This window comes from Sarcophilus harrisii, chromosome 5 (genome assembly GCF_902635505.1).
Source record: "Sarcophilus harrisii chromosome 5, mSarHar1.11, whole genome shotgun sequence".
NCBI classification, from domain to species: Eukaryota; Metazoa; Chordata; class Mammalia; order Dasyuromorphia; family Dasyuridae; genus Sarcophilus; species Sarcophilus harrisii.
Genome location: NC_045430.1, coordinates 31,072,597 through 31,096,637, shown reverse-complemented (window position 1 = coordinate 31,096,637; position 24,041 = coordinate 31,072,597). Strand labels below are relative to the sequence as shown.

Sequence of the window (24,041 nt, the reverse complement as noted above, 5' to 3'; positions counted from 1 at the left end):
TGAGCAACCTGACCAGGATCACACAGTGGTAAGTGTCTGATATCAAATTTGAACGCAGGAAGATGAGTCTTATTCATTGTGCCACTTAGAAGCCACAGTTGGTGAAATATGGACAAGATATTGTCCATATTCTTCAGATATGTGAAGAGTAAAAGTTTCAAGGTAGAAAATTAATTGTTGCTTTTATTAAGCCCTCTATGTTTCAGGCACTGGGTTAACAGCAATAGATACAAAGGAATGGGGGAGCAGGGATTGTCCCTATTTTAGGAGTCAGTCTAGTAAGGGACTTAATAAGCGAGGGAGCCTGAGAAGCAGAGAATCGGATACTTGGGAAGAGAACCTGGAAAGAGGAGTGTTATAAATCTTTCTCAAGAAAACCCAACATGAAATGACAGAGTCGAACAGGACTGAAATGACTAACCCACAAATATGGACTTTGAAATACACTATCAATAAAAAATTCATCCTCATTTGACCAACTTGGTGACATCTTTATGATATTAGTTAGGTTGATCCATGAACAGCAGACATACCAGGTTCTTACTTCAAACCTTCCCAGCATGGTAGAACTACCAAAACGTTTATCCTGCTGGAATAGCCTGTAGCAAAACAGAGCCACTTCATTTGCTTCCTTTCAGGAAGCCTTAGCAGGAAATGCATATATATGTGGTTGTACAAAGATACAATACACAAATATGTAAGGATTTGTTGTTTTTTTTTTTTTTCCTGAGGCAGCTGCTTTACTAAATATTTTGTAAATGTGGATGGATATTCTTATTGAAAAGTTGTTATTAGACTTAACAATTAGGCAGGGTGAAGCCCACCTATAATCCCAGTTACAGGAAAGCTGATACTGGCAGATCTTTTGAACTCATGAATTCTGAGCTGCAGTGGGTCATGCCAGTAGGAACTTTGCTCTGTTTGGCATCAGTATGGTTAATCCAAGGTACAAGGGACCAGCAAATTGCCTTAGGAGAGGCGCAGCAGCTGAGGTCAGAAACTGAGCAAAGTTCCCATGCCAATCTGTAGTAAAATCTGGATATATTCTCCCCCAGCACCAAGGGCAATTTTGTCTATCATACAAGCAATGAGAGTTAATGCATATTTTGTATTTATTTAGGTGACAATAATCATTTATTTTGGAAATGATTTACAATTTAGGCATAAAAATGATAATGCATGTTATAGTAAAATTTATTCTTAGAATGGTACAATCTTGATTGTTGTAGTACATTATCAATCAATCATTTTACTCTCTCATTTCCATAGAACACCTCTTCATTTGGCTTGTGCTAATGGATATACAGACCTTGTGTCTCTCTTACTAGAAAAAAAATGCGAACTGAACTTATTGGATGATGACAATCGAACACCTTTAATGAAGGTACCCAATAGTTAACCATGCTGTTCAATGAAATGCATTTTGATTTCTTTCTTTGATTAAGAAAAATAAAAGTTAGTAAATAAGTTAGTAAGCTTTACTAACATTTAAATATCACTAATTATGCTTGAGTATACTACATTTTATATTACATTATTATTTCTTTGTATATATTATACTGACAGGCAATAGAGTGTCAGCAGGAGGAATGTGCAACAATCCTGCTGGAACATGGCGCAGACCCTAATCTTAGGGATAAGGACAACAACACTATACTTCACTACGTTGCCTGTGGTCGGACCAAATTCATGGCAGAAATACTGGTTAAATATAAAGTTGATATTGAGGCAAAAAACAAGGTATAAGCTAATCTCTTGTATGATAAAGTAGATTATCAGCTAAAAAATAAAATAGTGTCCAAATTCACATATTTTATAATTCATTTTAATTAAAGCTTTTTATTTTCAAAACACATGCATGGATAATGTTTCAAAATTAACCCTTACAAAACTTTGTGTTCAATCTCCCCCTACTTCTCCCATCCCCTGTCCTAGATGGCAAGTAATCCAATATATGTTAAACACAGTAGAAATATATGTTGAATCCAATATATGCATACATATTTATACAATTATTTTGCTGCACAAGAAAAATCGAAACAAAAAGGGAAAAAGTAAGAAAGAAAATAAAATGTAAGCAAACAACAAAAAGAGTGAAAATGCTATGTTGTGAACTCACTTCCCACACTCAGTTCCCACAGTCCTCTCTCTAGGTGTAGATGGCTCTCTTCATCACAAGATCATTGGAACTGGTCTGAATCATCTCATTGTTGAAGAGAGCCACATCCATCAAAATTGATCATCATATAATATTGTTTTTGCCGTGTACAATAATCTCCTGGTTCTGTTCATTTCACTTAGCATCAATTCATGTAAGCCTCTTCCAGGCCTTTCTAAAATTATCCTGCCTATCGTTTCTTATAGAGCAATAATATTAATTGACATTCATATACCATAATTTATTTAGCTGTTCTCCAACTGATGGGTATCCACTCAATTTCCAGTTTCTTGTCACTACAAAAAGGGCTGTCACAAACATTTTTGCACACGTGGGTCCCTTTTCCTCCTTTAAGATCTCTTTGGGATATAAGCCCAGTAGTAACACTCCTGGATCAAAGGGTATGCACAGTTTGATAACTTTTTTGAACACAGTCCCAAATTGCTCTCCAGAGTTGGACCACTACCAATGTATTAATGTCCCAGTTTTCCCACATCCCCTCCAACATTTGTCATTATCTTTTCCTGTCATCTCAGTTAATCTGAGAGATGTATAATGGTATGTCAGAGTTATCTTAATTTGCATTTCTCTGATCAATAGTGATTTAGAGCACCTTTTCATATGACTAGAAATGGTTAAAATTTCACCTGAAAATTGTTCATATCCTTTACCCATTTATCAAGTGAAGAATGGCTAGATATAATTCATTTATTCATGGAAGCATTTCTTTCATGAAAATAACTTAAAATTATTCTATAGTTACAATTCATTAGCTTTCAGAATTTTCTAATGTGAGGTGGAGGGGTGAGAAAGGGAGGGGAGGAGTGGACATGACACTGGAAGAGATTTCATTAACATTCATTCATATTCATTCCTAAGAAGGAAATTCCCTCTACTGATTTAGACCAGCACTTGCTCCATATTTTAATTTTAGAGCATGGATTTTTCAGCTGGGGTCCATTAATTTTAAAATGACTATAATGAGATTATAGTTATTTCAATGTAAATGGTTTTGTTTGTCTTCTACATGTTTTAGGCATTTAAAAGCATTCTTCTGGAAAGGAGTATATGACATAAAAATGTTAAGAAACCCTGTGTTAGGAAGAGTCCTGGAGTCACCCACAGTATATACATGTCAGCAGCAGGCCTTGAATCTAAGTCTTACTGACTTTGAAGCTAGCTAGCTAGCTATTTAATCACATTCTGTCTCTCTAGAATCTTCTTTGAATGATATATTACATCTGCTTTTCAGAATACAATAATTCCACCAGATATTGCACACAATTTGAATTTGTCATGATGAAATATCATAATTTTTTAGGAAAAATTTTTTGAAATTTGTTCTACAGAGAGACAGAATTTCCACAGAAACAAATTCTTAAGTACATGTTTCTTTATCCTAATGACTACACATTTAAAGTCATTTTCTTTCTAGAATTATTGAATGACTCCTGATTTTTTTTTGAGTAAAGGCTTAATTTTTAATCATTGCCACCTGAAAGAGAAAAAATCATGGAACACATGAGGAAGGGTGGTAAGAGAGGGAAAATTCTAGGTAAATTACTTTCTTTCAGATTTAAGCCTCTCAAGGCAAGATTTTTTTAATAGATTGTTTTGGTTGTTATGTTATGGTTGTAGTTGTTTTCACTTTGTACACTCTAGAGGAATGGGTAAAGATAAACTAGTCAACTTTAAACCCAACCAGGATATAGCTTTATTTTAGTACAATTCTGAAGAAAAAAGTTTGGCTGCATTTGGACAATAATTGATTATGAAATGAAAGTAGCAAGAATGGAAGACACTCATGGAATAATACAAAATGGTCTCTTACAAATTCTGGTTTTCTATCTTCTGATTACATAATTACTGGCTAGAAGGAATCCCAGAGATGATATCATTTTGCATGTAAGAAAACTTAGGGCCCAGAGAGGTGAAATAATTTGCTTAATGATCACATAGGAATTGACTAATAGATGCAGAATTTATGTTCTTATCTTCTAACTCCAGTGGTCCATTGTGCCATGTCCTTAACATGTCATTAGCAAATTAGCAAGATGTTCACAAAATGTCATAAGCTGAATTGAAATAAATATAAAATGCTTACTTAATTTCTTTGTTTAATATCTTTGTTTTGACTTTGCAGGAAGGCCTTACACCACTTTTGCTTTCAATTACAAGTATGAACACTGAATTGGCAGATTTTCTCTTGAAAAATGGAGCAAACGTGAATGTCTTGGATAGCTATAAAAGGTACAGCAATTAAAGCTTATTTTTTAAAGCAATATTTCTAGAGGAATAAGATTAAATCATTTAACTTAAATCATGGAACATTTAGTGAACAACAGCAATTGAAATTTACTATCATTGCAAAGGGCTGAAAAATGTCAAAAACATCATCTATGAATAGAAAAACTTAAGATTCTGCAAGAGAGAAAACACTCCACATGGGCATACTAATAATCATTCTTTATTAGTGATTGTTATTTGCAGTTTCTTTATTGATTTTAAATTAATATTATTCCATAGAAGTTTTGAACTCTGAGTCAGTTGATTCTCTTTATGAAATAATCTTAATGTCACCCATGAGGATTGTAGCATGTATTTTCTGCTCCTCCTTGTTTCCTTTAAGAATATGTACATTGACAAATGCAAATAAATAAAAAACATGATGTGATGAAATACTTTGACGGACCCTTGATCTTTTTGTCAATACTCATGACACTGATTTCTTACTTTGATCCTCCCATCCAATCTTCTCCTACAGGACTTGTCATTCTTAATAAAGAATCCAGGAAACACATTGACTCATTCCCTTGGTTCTTTTAATACTTGAGGACCAGTGGAAGCTTTTATTTTCAATACAAGGTTAGCTCTCATTTTTTTCTGTTCATGCATGTCTTTGACGTCATTTACTACATCAAAGACACTATTGCCTGCACCTATTTATATTCACCACACATAATATCTGTAGATCTTTGGACTATCTACAATTTTGATTCTTCCAAGATCATATATTTGGGTTAGGGATTTTAAAAAATTTACTGTGGCCAAATATAATTCCTGAAAGAATATTATTGTTTAAAATGAGTTTTTGTGGCAGTGTGATCATTAGAAGTGTTATGTAGTTTCTCAAATAAGATTCAGTTGGATCTCCTTTCCCCAACACTTTTGAGACCAGTGCATTGTTGTTGTTCAGTGCCCATGAAGGGTTTGAGGTATGCATGCATGTATGTATGTCTATACATACATATACATCTACAAAGATAATGATGAGCCAACTAGATGGCAGAATCTGGAAAAAACTTAGTTTTACCAATTACATATCAAGACGATTTTAGCATTCACTTTTTACAATATTTTGAGTTTCAAATTTTTTCCTTCCTTGCAAGTAGATATAGATTATATATATATATATATATATATATATATATATCCCTATACACAATGGAAAACATTTTCACATTAGTCACATTAGTTTTCAAAGAAACAGATCAAAAGGGGGGGGGGAAACGTGAAAAAGTGAAAAGTGAAGTGAAAAAGTATGCTCCAATCTCCAAAGTCCATCGGTTCTTTATCTGGATGTAAATAGCATTTTGTTTCCTTGGTTCATTCTATTTATCTTGGATCATTGCATTGTTGAGAAGACCTGAATCATTTATAGTTTATCATAACACAGTGTTTTTACTATTGCGTACAATGTTTTTCTTTTTCTCCTCATTTCACTTTGTATAAATTCGTATAAGTCTTTCCAAGCTTGTATAAAATCTGCCCCATCACCATTTCTTATTGAACAATAGTATCCCATTATTACATTCATATACCAGTTTGTCCAACCAGTCTCTGATTGCAGAGCATTCGTTTAATTTTCAATATTTGGCACCACAAAAATGGCTGCATTAAATATTTATCAATTGGAGAATGGCTTGAATTCTTATAAATTTGAGTTTATTCTCTATATATTTCTCTCTATTCTCATTTAAGAAATGAGACCTTTATCAGAACTCTTAAAATGTTTTCCCAATTTATTGCTTCCCTTCTAATCTTGTCTGCATTAGTTTTGTTTGCATAAAAACTTTTTTAACTTATATAATCAAAATTGTCTATTGAGTGTTCAATAATGAGTTCCAGTTCTTCTTTAGTCAAAAAGTCCTTCTTCCTTCACAGATCTGAGAGGTAAATTATCCTATGTTCTTTTAATTTGTTTATAATATCACTCTTTTTTTATTTTCTTTTTTTTAAAATAACTTTTTATTGACAGAATCCATGCCAGGGTAAATTTTTACAACATTATCCCTTGCACTCACTTCTGTTCCGATTTTTATCCTCCCTTCCTCTACCCCCTCCCCCAGATGGCAAGCAGTCCTATATATGTTAAATAGGTCATAGTATATCTTAGATACAATATATGTGTGCAGAACCAAACAGTTCTCTTGCTGCACAGGGAGAATTGGAGTCAGAAGGTAGAAATAACCCAGGAAGAAAAACAAAAATGCAAACAGATTACATTAATTTTGCAGTGTTCTTTCTTTGGGTGTAGCTGCTTCAGTCCATCATTGATCAATTGAAACTGAGTTAGATCTTCTCTTTGTCGAAGAAATCCACTTCCATCAGAATACATCCTCATACAGTATCGTTGTTGAAGTATATAATGATCTCTTGGTTCTGCTCATTTCACTCATCAGTTCATGTAAGTCTCTCCAAGCCTCTCTGTATTCCTCCTGCTGGTCATTTCTTACAGAACAATAATATTCCATAACATTCATATACCACAATTTACCCAACCATTCTTCAATTGATGGGCATCCATTCATTTTCCAGTTTCTAGCCACTACAAATAGGGCTGCCACAAACATTTTGGCACATATAGGTCCTTTTCCCTTCTTTAGTATCTCTTTGGGATATAAGCCCAGTAGTACCACTGCTGGATCAAAGGGTATGCACAGTTTGATAACTTTTGGGGCATAATTTCAGATTGCTCTCCAGAATGGTTGGATTCGTTCACAACTCCACCAAGAATGCATCGATGTCCCATTTTTCTCACATCCCCTCCAACACTCATCATTATTTTTTCCTGTCATCTTAGCCAATCTGACAGGTGTATAGTGGTATCTCAGAGTTGTCTTAATTTGCATTTCTCTGATCAATAGTGATTTGGAGCACTCTTTCATATGAGTGGAAATAGTTTCAATTTAATCATCTGAGAATTGTCTGTTCATATCCTTTGACCGTTTTTCAATTGGAGAATGGCTTGATTTCTTATAAATTAGTCAATTCTCTATATATTTTGGAAATGAGGCCTTTATCAGAACCTTTAACTGTGAAGATGTTTTCCCAGTTTGTTGCTTTTCTTCTAATCTTGTTTGCATTAGTTTTGTTTGTACAAAGGCTTTTTAATTTGATGTAATCAAAATTTTCTATTTTGTGATCAATAATGGTCTCTAGTTCATCTTTGGTCACAAATTCCTTCCTCCCCAACAAGTCTGAGAGGTAAACTATCCTATGTTCCTCTAATTTATTTATAATCTCATTCTTTATGCCTAAATCATGGACCCATTTTGATCTTATTTTGGTATACAGTGTTAAGTGTGGGTCCATGCCTAATTTCTGCCATACTAATTTCCAGTTATCCCAGAAGTTTTTGTCAAATAATGAATTCTTATCCCAAAAGTTAGGATCTTTGGGTTTGTCAAACACTAGATTGCTATAGTTGACTATTTTGTCTTGTGAACCTAACCTATTCCACCGATCAACTAATCTATCTCTTAGCCAATACCAAATGGTTTTGGTGACTACTGCTTTATAATATAGTTTTAGATCAGATACAGCTAGGCCACCTTCATTTAATTTTTTTTCATTAATTCCCTTGAGATTCTCAATCTTTTGTTCTTCTATATGAATTTTTTCTAGATCATTAAAATATTTTCTTGGAAGTCTGATTGGTATATAATTAAATAAATAGATTAGTTTAGGGAGTATTGTCATCTTTATTATATTTGCTCGGCCTATCCAAAAGCACTTAATATTTTTCCAATTATTTAAGTCTGACTTTATGTGGAAAGTTTTTTGTAATTTTGCTCATATAATTCCTGACTTTCCTTTCATAGATAGATTCCCAAATATTTTATGCTGTCGACAGTTATTTTGAATGAATTTCTCTTTGTATTTCTTGCTGTTGGATTTTGTTGGTGAAGTATAAAAATGCTGAGGATTTATGGGGATTTATTTTGTATCCTGCAACTTTGCTAAAGTTATTAATTATTTCTAATAGCTTTTTGGTAGAATCTCTGGGGTTCTCTAAGTATACCATCATATCATCTGCAAAGAGTGATAGTTTGCTTTCCTCACTGACTATTCTAATTCCTTTAATCTCTTTCTCAACTCTTATTGCCTAGGCTAGAGTTTCTAATACAATATTGAATAATGTGATAGTGGGCAACCTTGATTCACTCCAGATCTTACTGGGAAAGTTTTCAGTTTTTCTCCATTGCTTATTATGCTTACTGATGGTTTTAAATATATGCTCCTGACTATTTAAGGAAAAGTCCATTTATCCCTATACTCTCAACTATTTTTATGAGGAATGGAGGTTGGATTTTATCAAATTCTTTTTCTGCATCTATTGAGATAATCATAGTTTGGCTATTGATATAGTCAATTATGCTAATAGTTTTCCTAATATTGAACCAGCCCTGCATTCCTGGTATAAATCCTACTTGGTCATAGTGTATTATCCTGGGGATGATTTTCTGTAATCCTTTTGCTAAAATTTTATTTAATATTTTAGCATCAAAATTCTTTAGGGAGATTGGTCTATAATTTTCTTTCTCTGTTTTCAACCTACCTGATACCATGTCTGTGTTGTAAAAAGGAGTTTGGTAGGACTCCTTCAATCCCTGTTTTTTCAAATAGTTTATATAGCATTGGAGTTAATTGTTCTTTAAATGTTTGGTAGAATTCACATGTAAATCCATCTGGTCCTGGGGATTTTTTTTTAGGAAGTTGGTTAATAGCTTGTTCTATTTCTTTTTCTAAAATGGGACTGTTTAGGATATTTACTTCTTCCTCTGTTAATCTGGCAAGCTATATTTTTGAAGGTATTCTTCCATTTCATTTAAGTTGTCAAATTTCTTTTGCATAAAGTTGGGCAAAGTAACTCCTAATTATTGCTCTACTTTCCTCTTCGTTAGTGGCAAGTTCTCCCTTTTCATTTTTAAGACTAACAATTTGATTTTCCTCTTTCCTTTTTCAAATCAGATTTACTAAGAGTTTGTCTATTTTGTTGGTTTTTTCATAGAACCAACTCTTAGTTTTATTAATTGATTCAATAGTTCTGGGTTTTTTTCATCAAAAATAGGTGAAATTCACTTATTTCCTTGAATGTCCATCTTCTTCCCTGGAAAAAGATGCTCATTCTGGCTGGGTAAGTTATTTTTGGTTGCATACTGAGTTCCTTAGCCTTTCAGAATATCATATTCCAGGCCCTTCAATCTTTTAATGTGGATGCTGCTAGATCCTGGGTAATCCTTATTGTGGCTCCTCTATATTTAAATTGGGTTTTTCTAGCCGCTTGCAGTATTTTTTTCCTTTGTCTGAGGGTTCATTTGGCCACTATATTTCTTGGTGTTTGATTTTAGGATCCATTTCAGTAGGTGATCGATGAATTCTTTCAATGTCGATTTTAACCCTCTGTTTCTATGACTTCTGGGATAATTTCTTCTTTTGATAATTTCCTGGAAAATAGTATCCAAGCTCTTTTTTTCATCATATTTTTCTGGGAGTCCAATAATTCTCAGATTGTCTTTCCTAGACCTATTTTCCAGGTCTGTTGTTTTCCCAAGAAGGTATTTCACATTTTTTTCCATTGTTTGATTTTTTTGGTTTTGCTTGACTGATACTTGTTGTCTCCTCGAGTCATTCAATTCCATTTGTTTGATTCTGATTTTCAATGAAGTATTTTCTTCACACACTTTTTAAATATCTTTTTCTAATTGTCCAATTGAGTTGTTTTGTCCTATGGAATTTTTTTCCATTTCGCAAATTTTATTTTTTAGAGAGCTATTTTATGTTTCCAGTTCACTGATCCTATTTTTCAAGGATTTGATTTCTTTATCCACTCTGTCTTTAAATGAGTGGGATGACTTCTCCAGACTCTCTTGCCAAGCCTCCCTCTCCTTTTCCCATTTTTCTTCTAGCTCTCTTGTGAGAGCCTTTTTAATTTCTTCTATGAGATTCATCTGTGCTGAAGAACAGATGATCTCCTCCTGTGGGGATTCACCTGGAGACAGTCTGTTTTTAGTCTCCTCAGGGTTTAGAGTCTGCTCCCTATCCATATAGAAGCTGTCAGTGGTTAAGGTCCGTTTCAATTTTTTGCTCATTTTGTCAGAGAAGAATCAGAGACAAACTAGGAAAGAAAAAAGAAAAAAAAGAAAAGAAATCTTTCTTTTTTGGACTGGGTGGTGTTACCAAGCTTCCTCTACAGAGTGTGGGGGGCAGCAGCGAGGCACTAGCAGGACAGCGATGGCTGTGCTGTGCCTACACTCTGAGAGCATAGAGAGTGTGCTGAGACACTGTGGGGGAGAGGTGGCCAGGTCCCAAGAGACTCCAGCTGTTTGAGGTTGTCTTCTTTACCCACTGTGTTTTTAACTTCTCTGCTTGTCTGCTGGCTTGCTGTCGGGGCAAAGTATCCAATCCTGTAGCAAAGCTCTCCCCTCAGAGATGGCTGAGATCACACCCCACTCCCCTCTGGTCTGCTTGGCTGTGAGCTGCCTGCCAAGCTCTCACTGCTGCTGCCCTCAGCCTGTCCCCGATCTAAAACCATCCCACCCTCAAGCAAAGACAGACCTTTCCTGGCAAATCTCAAGGATGTCTTCTCTTGGTAACTATTTGTGAGTTTTTTTTTTCAGTCAAGCATTAATTCAGAGGCTTGTAATGAGATGGATTCTGAGAGAAAATGCGGAGCTTACACAGCTGTGTGCCTCCTCTCCGCCATCTTGGCCAGAAGTCCATAATATCACTCTTTATGCCTAAATCATGAACCCATTTTGACCTTGTTTTAGAATATAGTTTAGGTGTGGGTCAATGCCTAGTTTCTGCCATACTAGTTTCCAATTTTCCCAGCACTTTTTGTCAAATAGTGAATTCTTATCCCAAACCCTGGAGTCTTTGGGTTTGTCAAACACTAGATTGCTATAGTTATTGACAATTTTGTCCTGTGATCCTAACCTAATACACTGAAACTACTCTATTTCTTATCCAATACCAAATACTTTTGATGACCACTGCTTTATTATATAGTTTTAGGTTTGGCACAGCTAAGCCACCTTTGTTGGCATTTTTTTTTCCATTAATTCCCTTGAAATTCTTGATCTTTTGTTCTCCCAGATGAAATTTGTTATTATTTTTTCTAGATCTGTAAAATAAATTTCTTGGAAGTTTGATTGGTATGGTACTAAAAAAAGTAGATTAATTTAGGTAGTTTTGTCATTTTTATTATTTTTACTCAGCCTACCCATGAGCCCTTGATATTTTTCCAGCTGATTAGATCTGACTTTAGTTCTGTGGAAAGTGTTTTATAGTTGTGTTCATATAGTTCCTGACTTTCCCTTGGCAGATAGATTCCCAAATATTTTATACTATCAACAGTTATTTTGAATGCAGTTTCTCTTTATATCTCTTGCTGCTAGACTTTGTTGGTATTATACAAAAATGCTAATGATTTATGTGGCTTTATTTTGTATCCTGCAAAATTGGTAAAGTTGCAAATTGTTCCTAGTAGTTTTGTAGTTGACTCTCAAGGTTTCTCTAAGAATACCATCATATCATCTGCAAAGAATGATAATTTGGTTTCCTCATTACCTACTCTGATTCTTTTAATCTCTTTTTCTTCTCTTATTGCCAAATCTAACATTTCTAATAAAATATTAAATAGCAATGGTGATAGTGGACAACCTTGTTTCACCCCGATCATGCTAGGAATGGATTATAGTTTGTTCTCAGTAGATATGGTGCTTGTTGATGGTTTTAAATAGATGTTACTGATCATTTTAAGGAAAAGCCCATTTATTCCTCTACTCTCTATTGTTTTTTAATAGGAATAGGAGTTGCATTTTATCAAATGCTTTTTGATATGATTTTTGTTAGTTTGGTTATTGATATAGTCAATTATGCTAATAGTTTTTTCTAATATTGAACTAGCCTTGCTCTCCTGGTATAAATCCTACTTGGTTATAGTTTATTATCCTGGAGATGACTTTCTGTAATCTCTTTGATAATATTTTATTTAATATTTTTGCATCAATATTCATTAGGGAAATTGGTCTATATTTTTCTTTCTCTATTTTCACCCTTCCTGGTTTAGGTGTCAACACCATATCTTTGCATTAAAAGGAAATTGGTAGGACTCTTTCTTTCCCTATTTTTACAGATAGTTTGTCAAGTATTGGAATTAATTGTTCTTTAAATGTTTGGTAGAATTTGTAAATCCCTCTGGCCCTGGAGATTTTTTCTTAGGGAGTTGATTAATACCTTGTTCTATTTCTTTTTTTCTACAATGGGACTATTTAACTAATTTAGTTCCTCTTCTGTTAACCTGGGAAATCTGTGTTTTTGTAGATACTTCTCCATTTCACTTAGATTATAAAATTTATTGACATATAGCAAAATAACTCCTAATTATTCCTGTAATTTCCTTTTCATTGGTGGAAAGTTCTCCCTTTTCATTTTTGAAACTAACAATTTGATTTTCCTCTTTCCTTTTTCTAATCAAATTAACTAAAGGTTTATCTATTTTATTGGTGTTTTCATAAAACCAACTCTTAGTTTTATTTATCAATTCAATAGTTTTCTTTCAATTTTATTAATCACCCCTTTTATTTTCAGAATTTCAAATTTTGTATTAAATTGAGGGTTTTTAATTTGCTATTTTTCTAGCTTTTTTAGTTGCAAGCCCAATCTATTGATCTTCTCTTTATTTATTTTATTCAAGTAAGCATCTAGAGATATCAAATTTTCCCTAATAACTGCTTTGTCTGCATCCCTCAAATGTTGGTATGTTTCCTCGTCATTCTCTTGGATGAATTTAATAAAAAATTTGATTCTATGATTTGTTATTTTACCTATTCATTCAGAATGAGATTATTTATGAGTTTCCAATTAATTTTTGGTCTTTTTTACCCTAGCCTTTTATTGAATGCAATTTTTTGCACTGTTATCTGGAAAAAAAAAATGTATTTACTATTTCTGCCTTTCTGCAATTATCTTTGAGGTGTTTATGCCCTAATATATTGTCAATTTTTGTATAGGTTCCATGAACCCCTGAGAAATAAAGTTTACTCCTTTCTAGCTCCATTCAATTTTCTCCAAAGATCTATCATACCTAGCTTTTTAAAAATGCTATTTACCTGTTTAACTTCTTTTTTATTTAGTGGTTTGATTTATGTAGTTCTGAGAGATCAAGGCTGAGATCTCCCACTAGTATTCTTTTGCTGTCTGTCTTTTTGCAGTTCTCTTAACTTTTGGGAATTTAGATGCTATACCACTTGGTGCATATTTTAGTACTGATATATTATTGCATTATCTGTGGTACCCTCTAGCATGATAGTTTCCTCCCTTGTCTCTTTTAATTAGATTTATTTTTGTTTTTGCTTCATCTGATATCAGGATTACTACTGCTGCTTTTTTTTTTTTTTTACTTCATCTAAAGCATAATAGATTCTGCTCCAATCTTTTACTCTATAATTATCATTCTGATTTAAATGTGTTTCTTGTAAACAACATATTATAGAATTCTGGCTTTTAATTGTCTGCTGTCAACTTCCCCATAAAACTGGGAAAGTTCACCCCATTTACGTTTACCTAATGGTAAAATGACAAATTCTGTATTTTCTGCCATCTTGTTTACCCCAAATTATGCTTTTTTCTTTCTTTTCTCCCTTTCCCTCCTCCCCAGTATTTTGCTTCTGACACCACTTCCCTCATATATAGCCTTCTCCCTTTATAGCCCCTTCCCCTTTCTTATACTTTTCCTATATATATATATGTATGTATGTATATGTATATGATATTCTGTCTTTCAGCCAAATATGATGAGAGCAAGATTCACACAATGTTCATCCCTCTCCCTTCTTTCCCTCAATTATAATAAGTTTTCTTTGTCTCTTAATGAGATATAATTTCCCTCATTTTACCTCCATTTTCCTTTTTTTCCAGTACAATTCTCTTTCCACCTCTATTTTGTTTTATTATATTATGACAGTAAAATCAAGTTATGCCTGCACTCTTCAAATATACCCATAACAGAGATAGAGTTCCAAAAATTTTTCCCTTTTTACCTTTTTATGCTTCTCCTGAGTTATATATTTGGAGGTCAAATTTTTTGGTCATCTCTGGTATTTTCATCAGAAATAGGTGAGATTCACCTGAATCATTGAATGTCCATCATCTTCTTTGAAAAAAATAATGGGTTAGTTGGATAGTTTATTCGTGGCTGCATTCTGAGGTTTTTTGCCTTTTATCAGATTCTACACTGCAAGGTCTTGGGTTATCTGATTGTGGCTCTTCAATATTTGATTTGTTTCTTTTTGGCTGCTTACATTATTTTTCCTTGGACCATTAGTTCTGAAATGTAGCTATGATATTCCTTGGAATTTTATTTTTAGGGTCTCTTTTAGGAAGTGATTGGTGAATTCTTTCAATGACTATTTTATCTTCTAATTTTAGGACATCAGGGCTTTTCCCTGATGATTTCCTGAGAGATAATGCCTAGGCTCTTTTTTTTTTGTTTTGTTTATTTCATCATGCTTTTCAGGAAGTTCAATAAACCTTAGATTGTCTCTCCTAGATGTTTTTTCCAGGACAGTTGTTTTTCTGATAAGGTATTTTGTATTTTCTTCTATTTTTTTTTCATTTATTTTTGGTTTTGCTTGACAGATTCTTGATCTCCTTGAGTCATTCATTTCCATTTGTTCACTTCCAATTTTTAGTGAATTATTTTCTTCAGTTACCTTTCTTAGTTTTTTTGGGGGGGTTGTATTTGGCCAATTGAATTTTTAGATGAATTATGGTTTTTTTATGGATTGTTTTTTTCATTTCACAAATTCTGTTTTTCACAGGGTTGTTTTCTTTTTGCATTTCACAAATTCTGTTTTTTAGGGAGTTTTCTTTTTTCTATTTTGTCACATCTATTTTGTTATATGCTTTTTCCATTTCACTTAATCTATTTTGTAAGGAGTTTTCTTCAGGTAATTTCTGCATTTCCTTTTCCAAATCCTCTCACAAAGTTTTCATTTCTTTTTCCCATTTTTCTTCTAGTTCTCTTTTAAGATCCTTTTGAATTATTCCAAGAGATCCTTGTAAGATGGGGACCAATTTATATCACTTTGGGACTTCATTTAGAGACGATCTGCTTTTTAGTGTCCTCAGGGTTTGAAATCTGTTCTTCTCTTTCTCTATAAAATCTATTTATACTTAAAATTCTTTTTGCTTTCTTGTTCATTTAAAAAAAAAGTTAGCATCTGCCCTAAAAAGGGCAAAGGGCAGATTGTTCAAGCTTTCTTTACAGGTGGCAGTGGCTGTGCTGGGTCAGAGTTGACTAATTTTTGGTGGTGGGTTGGCATGGCCAGGTCCTGTGAAATTCTGGTATTTATGGGCTCACTATTTGCCTTTTCTATTTGGTTTGGAAGTCTTAGTCTGATGATCTACTGGCTTGCAACCAGTCAACACTGCTGTAGATTCTTCCCAGTAGATTCTCTGGCATGCAGATCGCATACTACCCTAGGACTGTGCACAACCTGCATTCTTTGCTTGTGCTCAGCCCACCTGTCCTGGGTCAGCCTGTGCTTGGTCCATCTCCCTCCATGTTGATTGAAACAGACCTTTTCTGAAGATCTTTGAAATTATCTCCTACTAGAAATTTGTTACAATTCCAATATTTGTAGGTTCTATCACTCCAAAACCATTTCAAAGGCTAGATTTGCTGTTATTTGGAGGGGAGAGCTCAGAAAAAGATTTCTCCTCTCTGCCATCTTGGATCCACCCACCCACCCCCAATTTCATTTTTTTTTCACATATTATCCCTTTGTACTCAACTTACACCTGTGCCCTCTGTCTATATATGCTCCTTCTAACTACCATAATAATGAAAAAGTTCTAATGAGTTTCAAGTATCATCCTCCCATGTAGGAATATAAATAGATAAACCTTATTGAGTCCCTTATGATATCACTTTCCTGATTAACTCGTATGCTTCTCCAGAGTTCTGTATTTGAAAATTGGATTTACAATTCAGCTCTGGCCATTTCATCACAAATGTTTTTAATCCTCCATTTCATTTAAAGACTGCCTTTTCCTGCGAAGGATTATACTCAGTTTTGCTGGATAGGTGATAGTTTTGATCCTGTTTCCATTGTTTTCCCGAATATCTTAGTCCCAGCCCTCTAAATCTTTAATAAAGAATCTGCTTTAATAAAGAATCTGTGACTTCACTATAACTAAAATGTTTTTTTTCCTGTATGCTTCCAATATTTTCTCCTTGACCTGGGAGTTGCAGAATTTATTATAAATTCCTGTGAGTTTGCATTTTGGTATCTCTTTCAGGAGGTGATTGGCCTTTTCTTTCAATTTATATTTTACCCTCTGGTTCTAGAATATCAGGACAGATTTCCTTAATAATTTCTTGAAAGATGATTTTTGACCATTACTTTCATGTACTATCATAATATTTAAATTATCTTTCCTGGACCTATTTTCTAGGTCAGTGTTTTTCCAATGAGATAGTTCACATTTTTCCTTTTTTCTTTTTTCCCTTTTTGCTTTGGCTTTATTGTATCTGGATTTCTCATAAAGTCATTAGTTTACATTTGCTCAATTTCAATTTTTGAGGAATTATTTTCATTGTACCCTTTTTTTGTACCCTTTTTCCCAATTGTCCAATTTTATTTTTAAGTCATTCTTCTCCTCATTAGCTTTTTGTATTTCCTTTTGCATCATTCTCAATTCTTTTTTTAATTTTTCTTCTCCATGTTATTTAATTTTAAAAATCCTTTTTGAGCTCTTCCATAACCTGTGACCAATTTTAGTTTTTCTTGGGAGCTTTGGATGTAGGGATTTTGACTCTTTATCTTCTTCTGTGTGTGTTTTGATCTTCCTTGTTAACATATTATCTTTTATGATCAGAAACTTTTTTGCTGTCTGCTCATTTTCCTAGCCTATTATTTGGCTTTTAACTCTTTATTAGAATAGGACTCTTTTTCCAGGGTAAAGGATGCAGTGCCCCATGTTTTACTATTTGTTTTGTGTGGTTGTGTTGGAGGTATCACAGTAAATCTGCTAATTCACTGACTTTAAAACCAGAACAGAGAAGCCAAGTATTTTGTCTAAGAGCTTCTCATTACATTTCCTGGGTATGGGTCCTCTCAGATCTGAGACTCCCTGCAGGCACCTCCTGGGACACACACACACACACACACACACACACACACACCCCTATACCCCTGCCTATTGAGACAAACCTTACCTGAAGTCCTTCTCCTGGAAATTTGTAATACTCCAAATATTTGTGGGTTCTGTCACTCCTAAACCCATTCAGAGGCTTAATTTGATGTTGATTCTGAGGGAAACCAGAAAGAGCTCAAGCAAAGATCTGTCTACTGTTTGCCATCGTGGCTCCACCCTCCATAATTTCCCTTTTCTTCTCTTTTAAATTCGATCTATTTTTACTTCAAATTGATTTGAGACCAGGATTGCTATTCCTGCTTTTTTTCTTCTTAAGCTGTAGTATGTTATATTCTGTTCCAGCCTTTTCCCTTTACTCTGTTTATTATTCTGCTTCAAAGGTGTTTCTTGCTATGTGCTTTCATTATATGAGAGACTTCATTCCATTCACATTCACAATTAAGGTTACTAACTGTTTTTCCACCATTCTATTTTTCACAGGTTTTACATTTCTCTTTTTTCGCCCTTAACTTCCTCAAGTGTTTTGCTTCTAACCGCCATCTCTCAAACTGACCTCCCTTTTATCAAGTCCCTCTTTCTTCTCCTTTCTCCTTCTCATTCTGCCCTCCTTTCTGTTTCTTTCTTCTTTTCCTTGTCCCTTTCTCCTCCTCCTTCTCTGTAGGATGAGAAAAATTTCCATACCATACTAAATATGCATGTTATTCTTTCTGAGCCAAATCCCATGTGATTATAGTTCAAACAATGCTCATCTCCCTCCCTTATTTCCTTTAAAGGTAATAAGTCTTGGTGAATCTTCATATGATGTACTTTATTTTATTGTGACTTCCCTTTCCTCTTCTACTAGTATAATTTCTTTTCTACTCCTAATCACTTTTTATATCATATTAAAATCAAGTTATATCTACACACTTCTAACTGCCCTGAAAAAGAAATAGTTCTCAAGAATTATATGTATCATCTTCCCATGTAGAGATTTAAACCGTTTAATGTTTAAAACATAGGTGTTTTTCTTCTTCCATTTATCCTTTTATACTTTTCTTGAATCTTTGATTTGAAAGTACAATTTTCTGTACAGCTCTGATGGTCTTATCAGAAATGATTGAAAATCATTTAGTTGGATTTTCATCTTTTCCCCAAAAATGGTAATGATTAATTTTGTGGGGCAGTTGTTCTTGGCGTAGCCCATGATCCTTGCCTTCCAGAATGTCCAGGCCCTCTAATCCTTTAATGTGGGATTAGAAAGGGTCACTGTTTCTTTCTGGCTGCTTGTAGCATTTTTCCTTGGATGTGATCATTCTGGAAATTAGCTATAATATTCCTTTCAGTTTTCTCAATGAGTATTTGAATGGTGTTATTAACCAGGTTCTTTTTTTTTTTTCAGGCAGTCCAATAATTTTTAGATTAATTCTTCTGGATTTTTTCAGTCACTTTCTGTGCTTTCCCAACTTGTTGGATTTCCCAAAAACAACTTTCATTATTCTCTTGCAGAGCTCTCCTTTCTTTTCCCTATTTTTCTTCTCTTTCTCTTTTAAGATCTTTTTCAAATTCTTCACAGAGAGCTTTTTGACATTGAGGTCATTAGATCAGTTCATATCCCATTTTAAGAAGACATATGTCTTTTCTGTCCTCTTCTGATTCTCTATTCTGATCTTCCCTAGATTTCTATGACCAGAACTCTTATTTTGCTCCTTTTAAAAAGTTGACTTCTGCTCCTAGGGCATAGGAGATATTGTTCCAATCTTCTTTTGTACAGGGACAGGGACCTCTTACTGATTGTGCTGGGGCCAGGATTGCTAGAGGTTTCATACTGCACTGGGTGGCCTGGCCAAGTGCCGCCAGTTAAACTTTGGTGTGGGGTTTCACAATTTTTTGTAGTTATGTTGAAGAGCTCACATCTATTCTGCTGAGGCACTGGCCTTCTGAACCAGAACAGAGTAGCCAACACTTATATTTTTGATAAGAGCCTCCCTTTAGATTCCTTGACTGTACTGGGCCATTTTTCCTTCCACCCAATTGAGCCAGACCTTTACTGAATTCCTTCCAAGATATCTTAAGTTGGAAAATTATTACACTCTGAATATTTATGGGTTCTATTACTCCAGATTCCATTCATTGACTTGATTTAGCATTGATTCTGATGATTTGGTCTTATTTTTTAGGGCTGGATTATTTAGTTTTCAATTAATTTTTATGCTTTTTTTTCCCCACTGTTCTTTGTTGGATTTAATCTTAATTGTAGTAGGATCTGAAAAGAATACATATAATTTTGAATAACTTCTGGGAGGTGAGCTAGAGGAATAAGCAGGAAATCAGTGTAACTATCCCATATTCACCTCCAAAGAAACATGAAATAGCTTCCAAAACAAATCTGGGCACAGTAGAATCATCAAAAAGACAAGAGAGAAATAATCTGTGAGAATAAGAAACTTAGAAAATTAGCAGGAAGGGAGCCTAGTCCATGTCAGGAAGCAAGCCACCAACAAGCCCCCACCTCAGTAACCATAGGTAGAAACTGAGCACTGGTATGGTGGAGTAGACAAATACCAACACTTTTTCATACTCTCTTTTTTCTATTATGTTAAATTACATTATTCCTACTAAAATTAAAAGGAGACAAAAAGTTGTCTCTTCTTTCTGTCTGATCTTCCTTGATATTTATAATGCTGCACTTAAACTATAAAAATACTCTCCACTACCACATGGTCATGTTGCATATATGTATTAAGACTAAAGGATATGAGATATTCTCTTGTTGAAGTATGTCCAGAAAAATATGATTAAATGTGACTAGTTTAAATTTTTTAAAACAAATTGCTTCTTTGTTATTCTAGAACACCCCTTATGATTGCTGTCAGTATGGAAAGTTTAGGGTTGGTCACTCTTCTTCTTCAAAATAATGCTGATTATACCCTACGAGATGAAAGTGGATGGACAGCTTATACATATGCTGAGCAGTATGGTTATCCCCTGTAAGTGTTAACATAATTCTAATTGTTTTTATATCTTTTTACCTAAAAGCATTTTCCTCCATAAAACTGAGAGTGAATGTGGCTTTTATAGTTGCATAACATAATAACTGTCTGGCAAATACCCTGGCAAACTCCAGCTCTGAGAACTGCCACATGCTTCAGAATATCCCCAGACAAACAAGCAACCTCTTGAGGACAGGCCTCTACTTGTTTCATATTTAAGGATTGTTAAGGGACAGGTCAATTCTCCTAGAGTCTCCACAGCTGTGGATCATAGCATCTGAAGGGGTTGCAGGGCAGCCTTTGCTGACTGTGGACTGGAAATGAGATAAATTGGAGGCAGAGGGAAGAGGAGAGAGGTCAGACAATGCAACGGTCTCTCAGTCAGAGAGGTCAGAGAACAACAACTGCCTCTCAGTCTCCTTGTATCATCCTTTCACAAGAGGAGATCCATTTTGGGTTGGATCTCCAAGCAACCACTGTCAAGTGGCTCCCGTGTATTACATCTTGACTGAATGATTAGTTTTGTTCTACAGATTTAATTAGTTTTTTATTGTTTTAATAAAGATTTGAGATACACAAATACTTGTTGTTACATATAATTTTTATTTTGGTTGATGTAACCTTATTATGTTTTACTTTTTATTTTAGACATATTTATCACAAACAAATTGAAAAACAGGAAGAATATATTGAACAACAGAAGAAACAATTTGAGAAAGAGAAGCTTTGTCCACCCCAAATCAGCTGTTCAGAGAAGCCTTCTGATACTGAATTTGCTTTGGGTGCATCATCCCTGGACAAAAAAGGTAGAATTGACAAACCCAAATAAATAGTTAATTTAAAAAATAATGAAGAGCAATCTTATAATTCATATGTTCTCTGTTTTTTTTTTCTATTTTCATTTTATATTTTAAAGCAATAGGAACTGCTTTATCTTTGGTTAATGATTTACTCTTGTAGATCTACTCTGAAACTGCAAAAACAGTGTTTGTATTATTGTTGTCTGTTTTATCCAGAATAAAATTAGTTAGCCTGCATTATCAATTTTCTGATTTCTAAATTATTCTAAACATGTTTAACCAAATGAAAACTCTTTAACTCTTAAAAATATTAAATATTATATTTGGCAGTATGATGGTTTTTATTCTTAAATGTGGGGTAAATAAATAATAATGCATATTACCTATGAATGAATCTAGGTAGATTAGTTGATTGACTGACAGAACAATTTACAGCAGAAGAGCTGTGACTTAATTCTTTTTTGGAACTCTGTAAATCATTTATCCAAGTTTTGGAAGCACATTTTAAATGTTTTCAAAATTTTACAACATTCATAAAGCTTTCCCTTGATACAAACTAATGAAAATGAAAAAGTCATAAGAATTAAGGGGACCAGGGAACAGAGGATCAGGTTTGAACACTAATGCATATGATCCTACATTTTCTACAGATATTTTCATATATGCCCACCTCAAATCTGACTCTCAGAAAACTTTGCTACTATCTTTTTCAGGTAGTTAAACTCTAGAAGAGAGAGCATTCTCTTGTTGTGCTTCTAACACTTTGGTCTGCTAGCTGGGCCATTTGAAAATTTAATAACCTAAGCTAACAATAATAAATTTATCTTACGTTTATAAGATTATTTTTGTTCAAAGATATTTAAACATTACTATCGGAGAAAGATAGTATGGTTATTTTCGTGATTCTTATTTGAATGGTGATGAAAGCAGGAAAGCATAGAGTGTCAAGCACTTTTAACTACTGAACATTACACTACCAGAAAGAGATGGGTTATGTAAACCTTTCCTTATGGAATAAATGATAAATCACAATGGCAGAAAAAGCAGTGTTTAATTTTGAGTACATCTTACTACTGCCTAAAAATGTACTTTTCCAACAAAATATTTTAAATTAGCAGTGAGGTGAAAATTGATCCTCACTTTTTCTTGTTTTATTAATTTGTAAAATAGATCTCTGATTACATATATAAAATTGTTGTGACAAGCATTAAAAAATGGGGAAAAGTAAAATTTTATCCATTAAAAATCTAGTATATGTTATGTTAATTATATTAAAAATTTTTAATGGTTTTTTAAAAATTCTTACTCCAATTTTAATGAAATTATTATATTAATAATCTCATTGACAAGGTGTCTGTGAAGAAATCAATAAATAAAAAGTTATAGTCTGTAACAGAATTAAATATAAATACAATTGCAGAGGTATCCATAGATATGTTCAAGGAAGGTATCAGAATATACATCAATTCTGCAAATGTACAGTACCCAATAATACTTCCAATACAAAGCAAAATTTTAGTTTATGCAAAAATGTATTAATGTAAGAATTTTAAGTGGTTAAAAGAATTAGGGGTATAACTAAGTTGATTATAATTTGCTATTATAAAATATATTTACTTTCCCTGAAATACTCATCTTCTGCCATAAGACATTTATTTGGTCCACTTTATTTTCTGTTCATCAAAACTTGGATAAAATTCATTATTTGATAGGCAAGTGTAGTAGTAATAATAACATAGCTTAATCCATCATTACATTTGTCTTTTATTATCATCATCTTTTACACATTACATTCTTTTGAACTTGAAGAGTGACTGATTTATCATCATAAATTTCAAATATTGATTATTTGGGGGCAAAACTTAGAGCAATAATTAGGTGAAGATCTTTTTTCCCTTGAGTTTTACTAATAGAGGACCCTTTACATAATAAGTTTTCCTATAAATTACATATTCAAAGTGAACCAGATATCATGAAGAATAAGTGTGCTAGAGCCTGGTCTTGACCCTGGAAGTCCTTTTCAACATTCCCAGAATGCACATCTTGCTGTCTTGCCATTAATTTTTGCATTTAATTGTGAATTTTTTGTGAATTGCAAATTTTGCCAAAAATTCCTAATTTATAAGTTTTGTGATACTTTGATAACTTATTATATTGGGGTATTAAACATTCCCTAGTTATTTTTATTGGTGACTTTGATATTTTAATAAAGGGTTATGGAAAAAAGTCACAATTTTTCCATAACATTTAATTCCAAAAGCCCTTTTTTCCCCTCTGCTCTCTGAAAACATACTCAATTTTTTTTCCAACCATAATATTAATTGCATAATTTCACTTTCCAATACATATCATGGTTAATACTATGAGCTGCTGAATAACAAATGCCAATACGGAAACAATATCCTTTTCAACTTAGACAATGCTGTAATATAGACAGAACAGGCCAGGCAGGACCTGCTAGTGATCTAGTCCTGGCTCTAACACAAACTTTTTCATCTCTTTGAATCTCTTTCCTTTTGTTTGGAAAAGTTTGGATTGCCATCTGAAATTCCACCTATGATAAAACACTTTGTTTCTGTGTTAATTCAATTTTTAGTATCTTTAATTTGAATTAATTTTTATATAGCTATTGTACTCATTGATCTCTACCTCAGAAAATAT

The 24,041-nt window shown here is 33.6% G+C and overlaps 1 protein-coding gene across 1 annotated transcript in view; it reads left to right on the top strand.

Moving 5' to 3' along the window:
- LOC111721221 (POTE ankyrin domain family member A-like) overlaps positions 1-24,041 on the top strand; it is a 90,609-nt gene that overhangs the window by 1,789 nt on the left and 64,779 nt on the right. Inside the window, exons 2-6 of the mRNA XM_031938308.1 lie at positions 1,270-1,384; positions 1,567-1,740; positions 4,302-4,408; positions 20,440-20,577; positions 21,229-21,386. Coding sequence (XP_031794168.1) covers positions 1,270-1,384; positions 1,567-1,740; positions 4,302-4,408; positions 20,440-20,577; positions 21,229-21,386 — 692 coding nt within the window. The remainder of the gene's footprint in view (positions 1-1,269; positions 1,385-1,566; positions 1,741-4,301; positions 4,409-20,439; positions 20,578-21,228; positions 21,387-24,041) is intronic.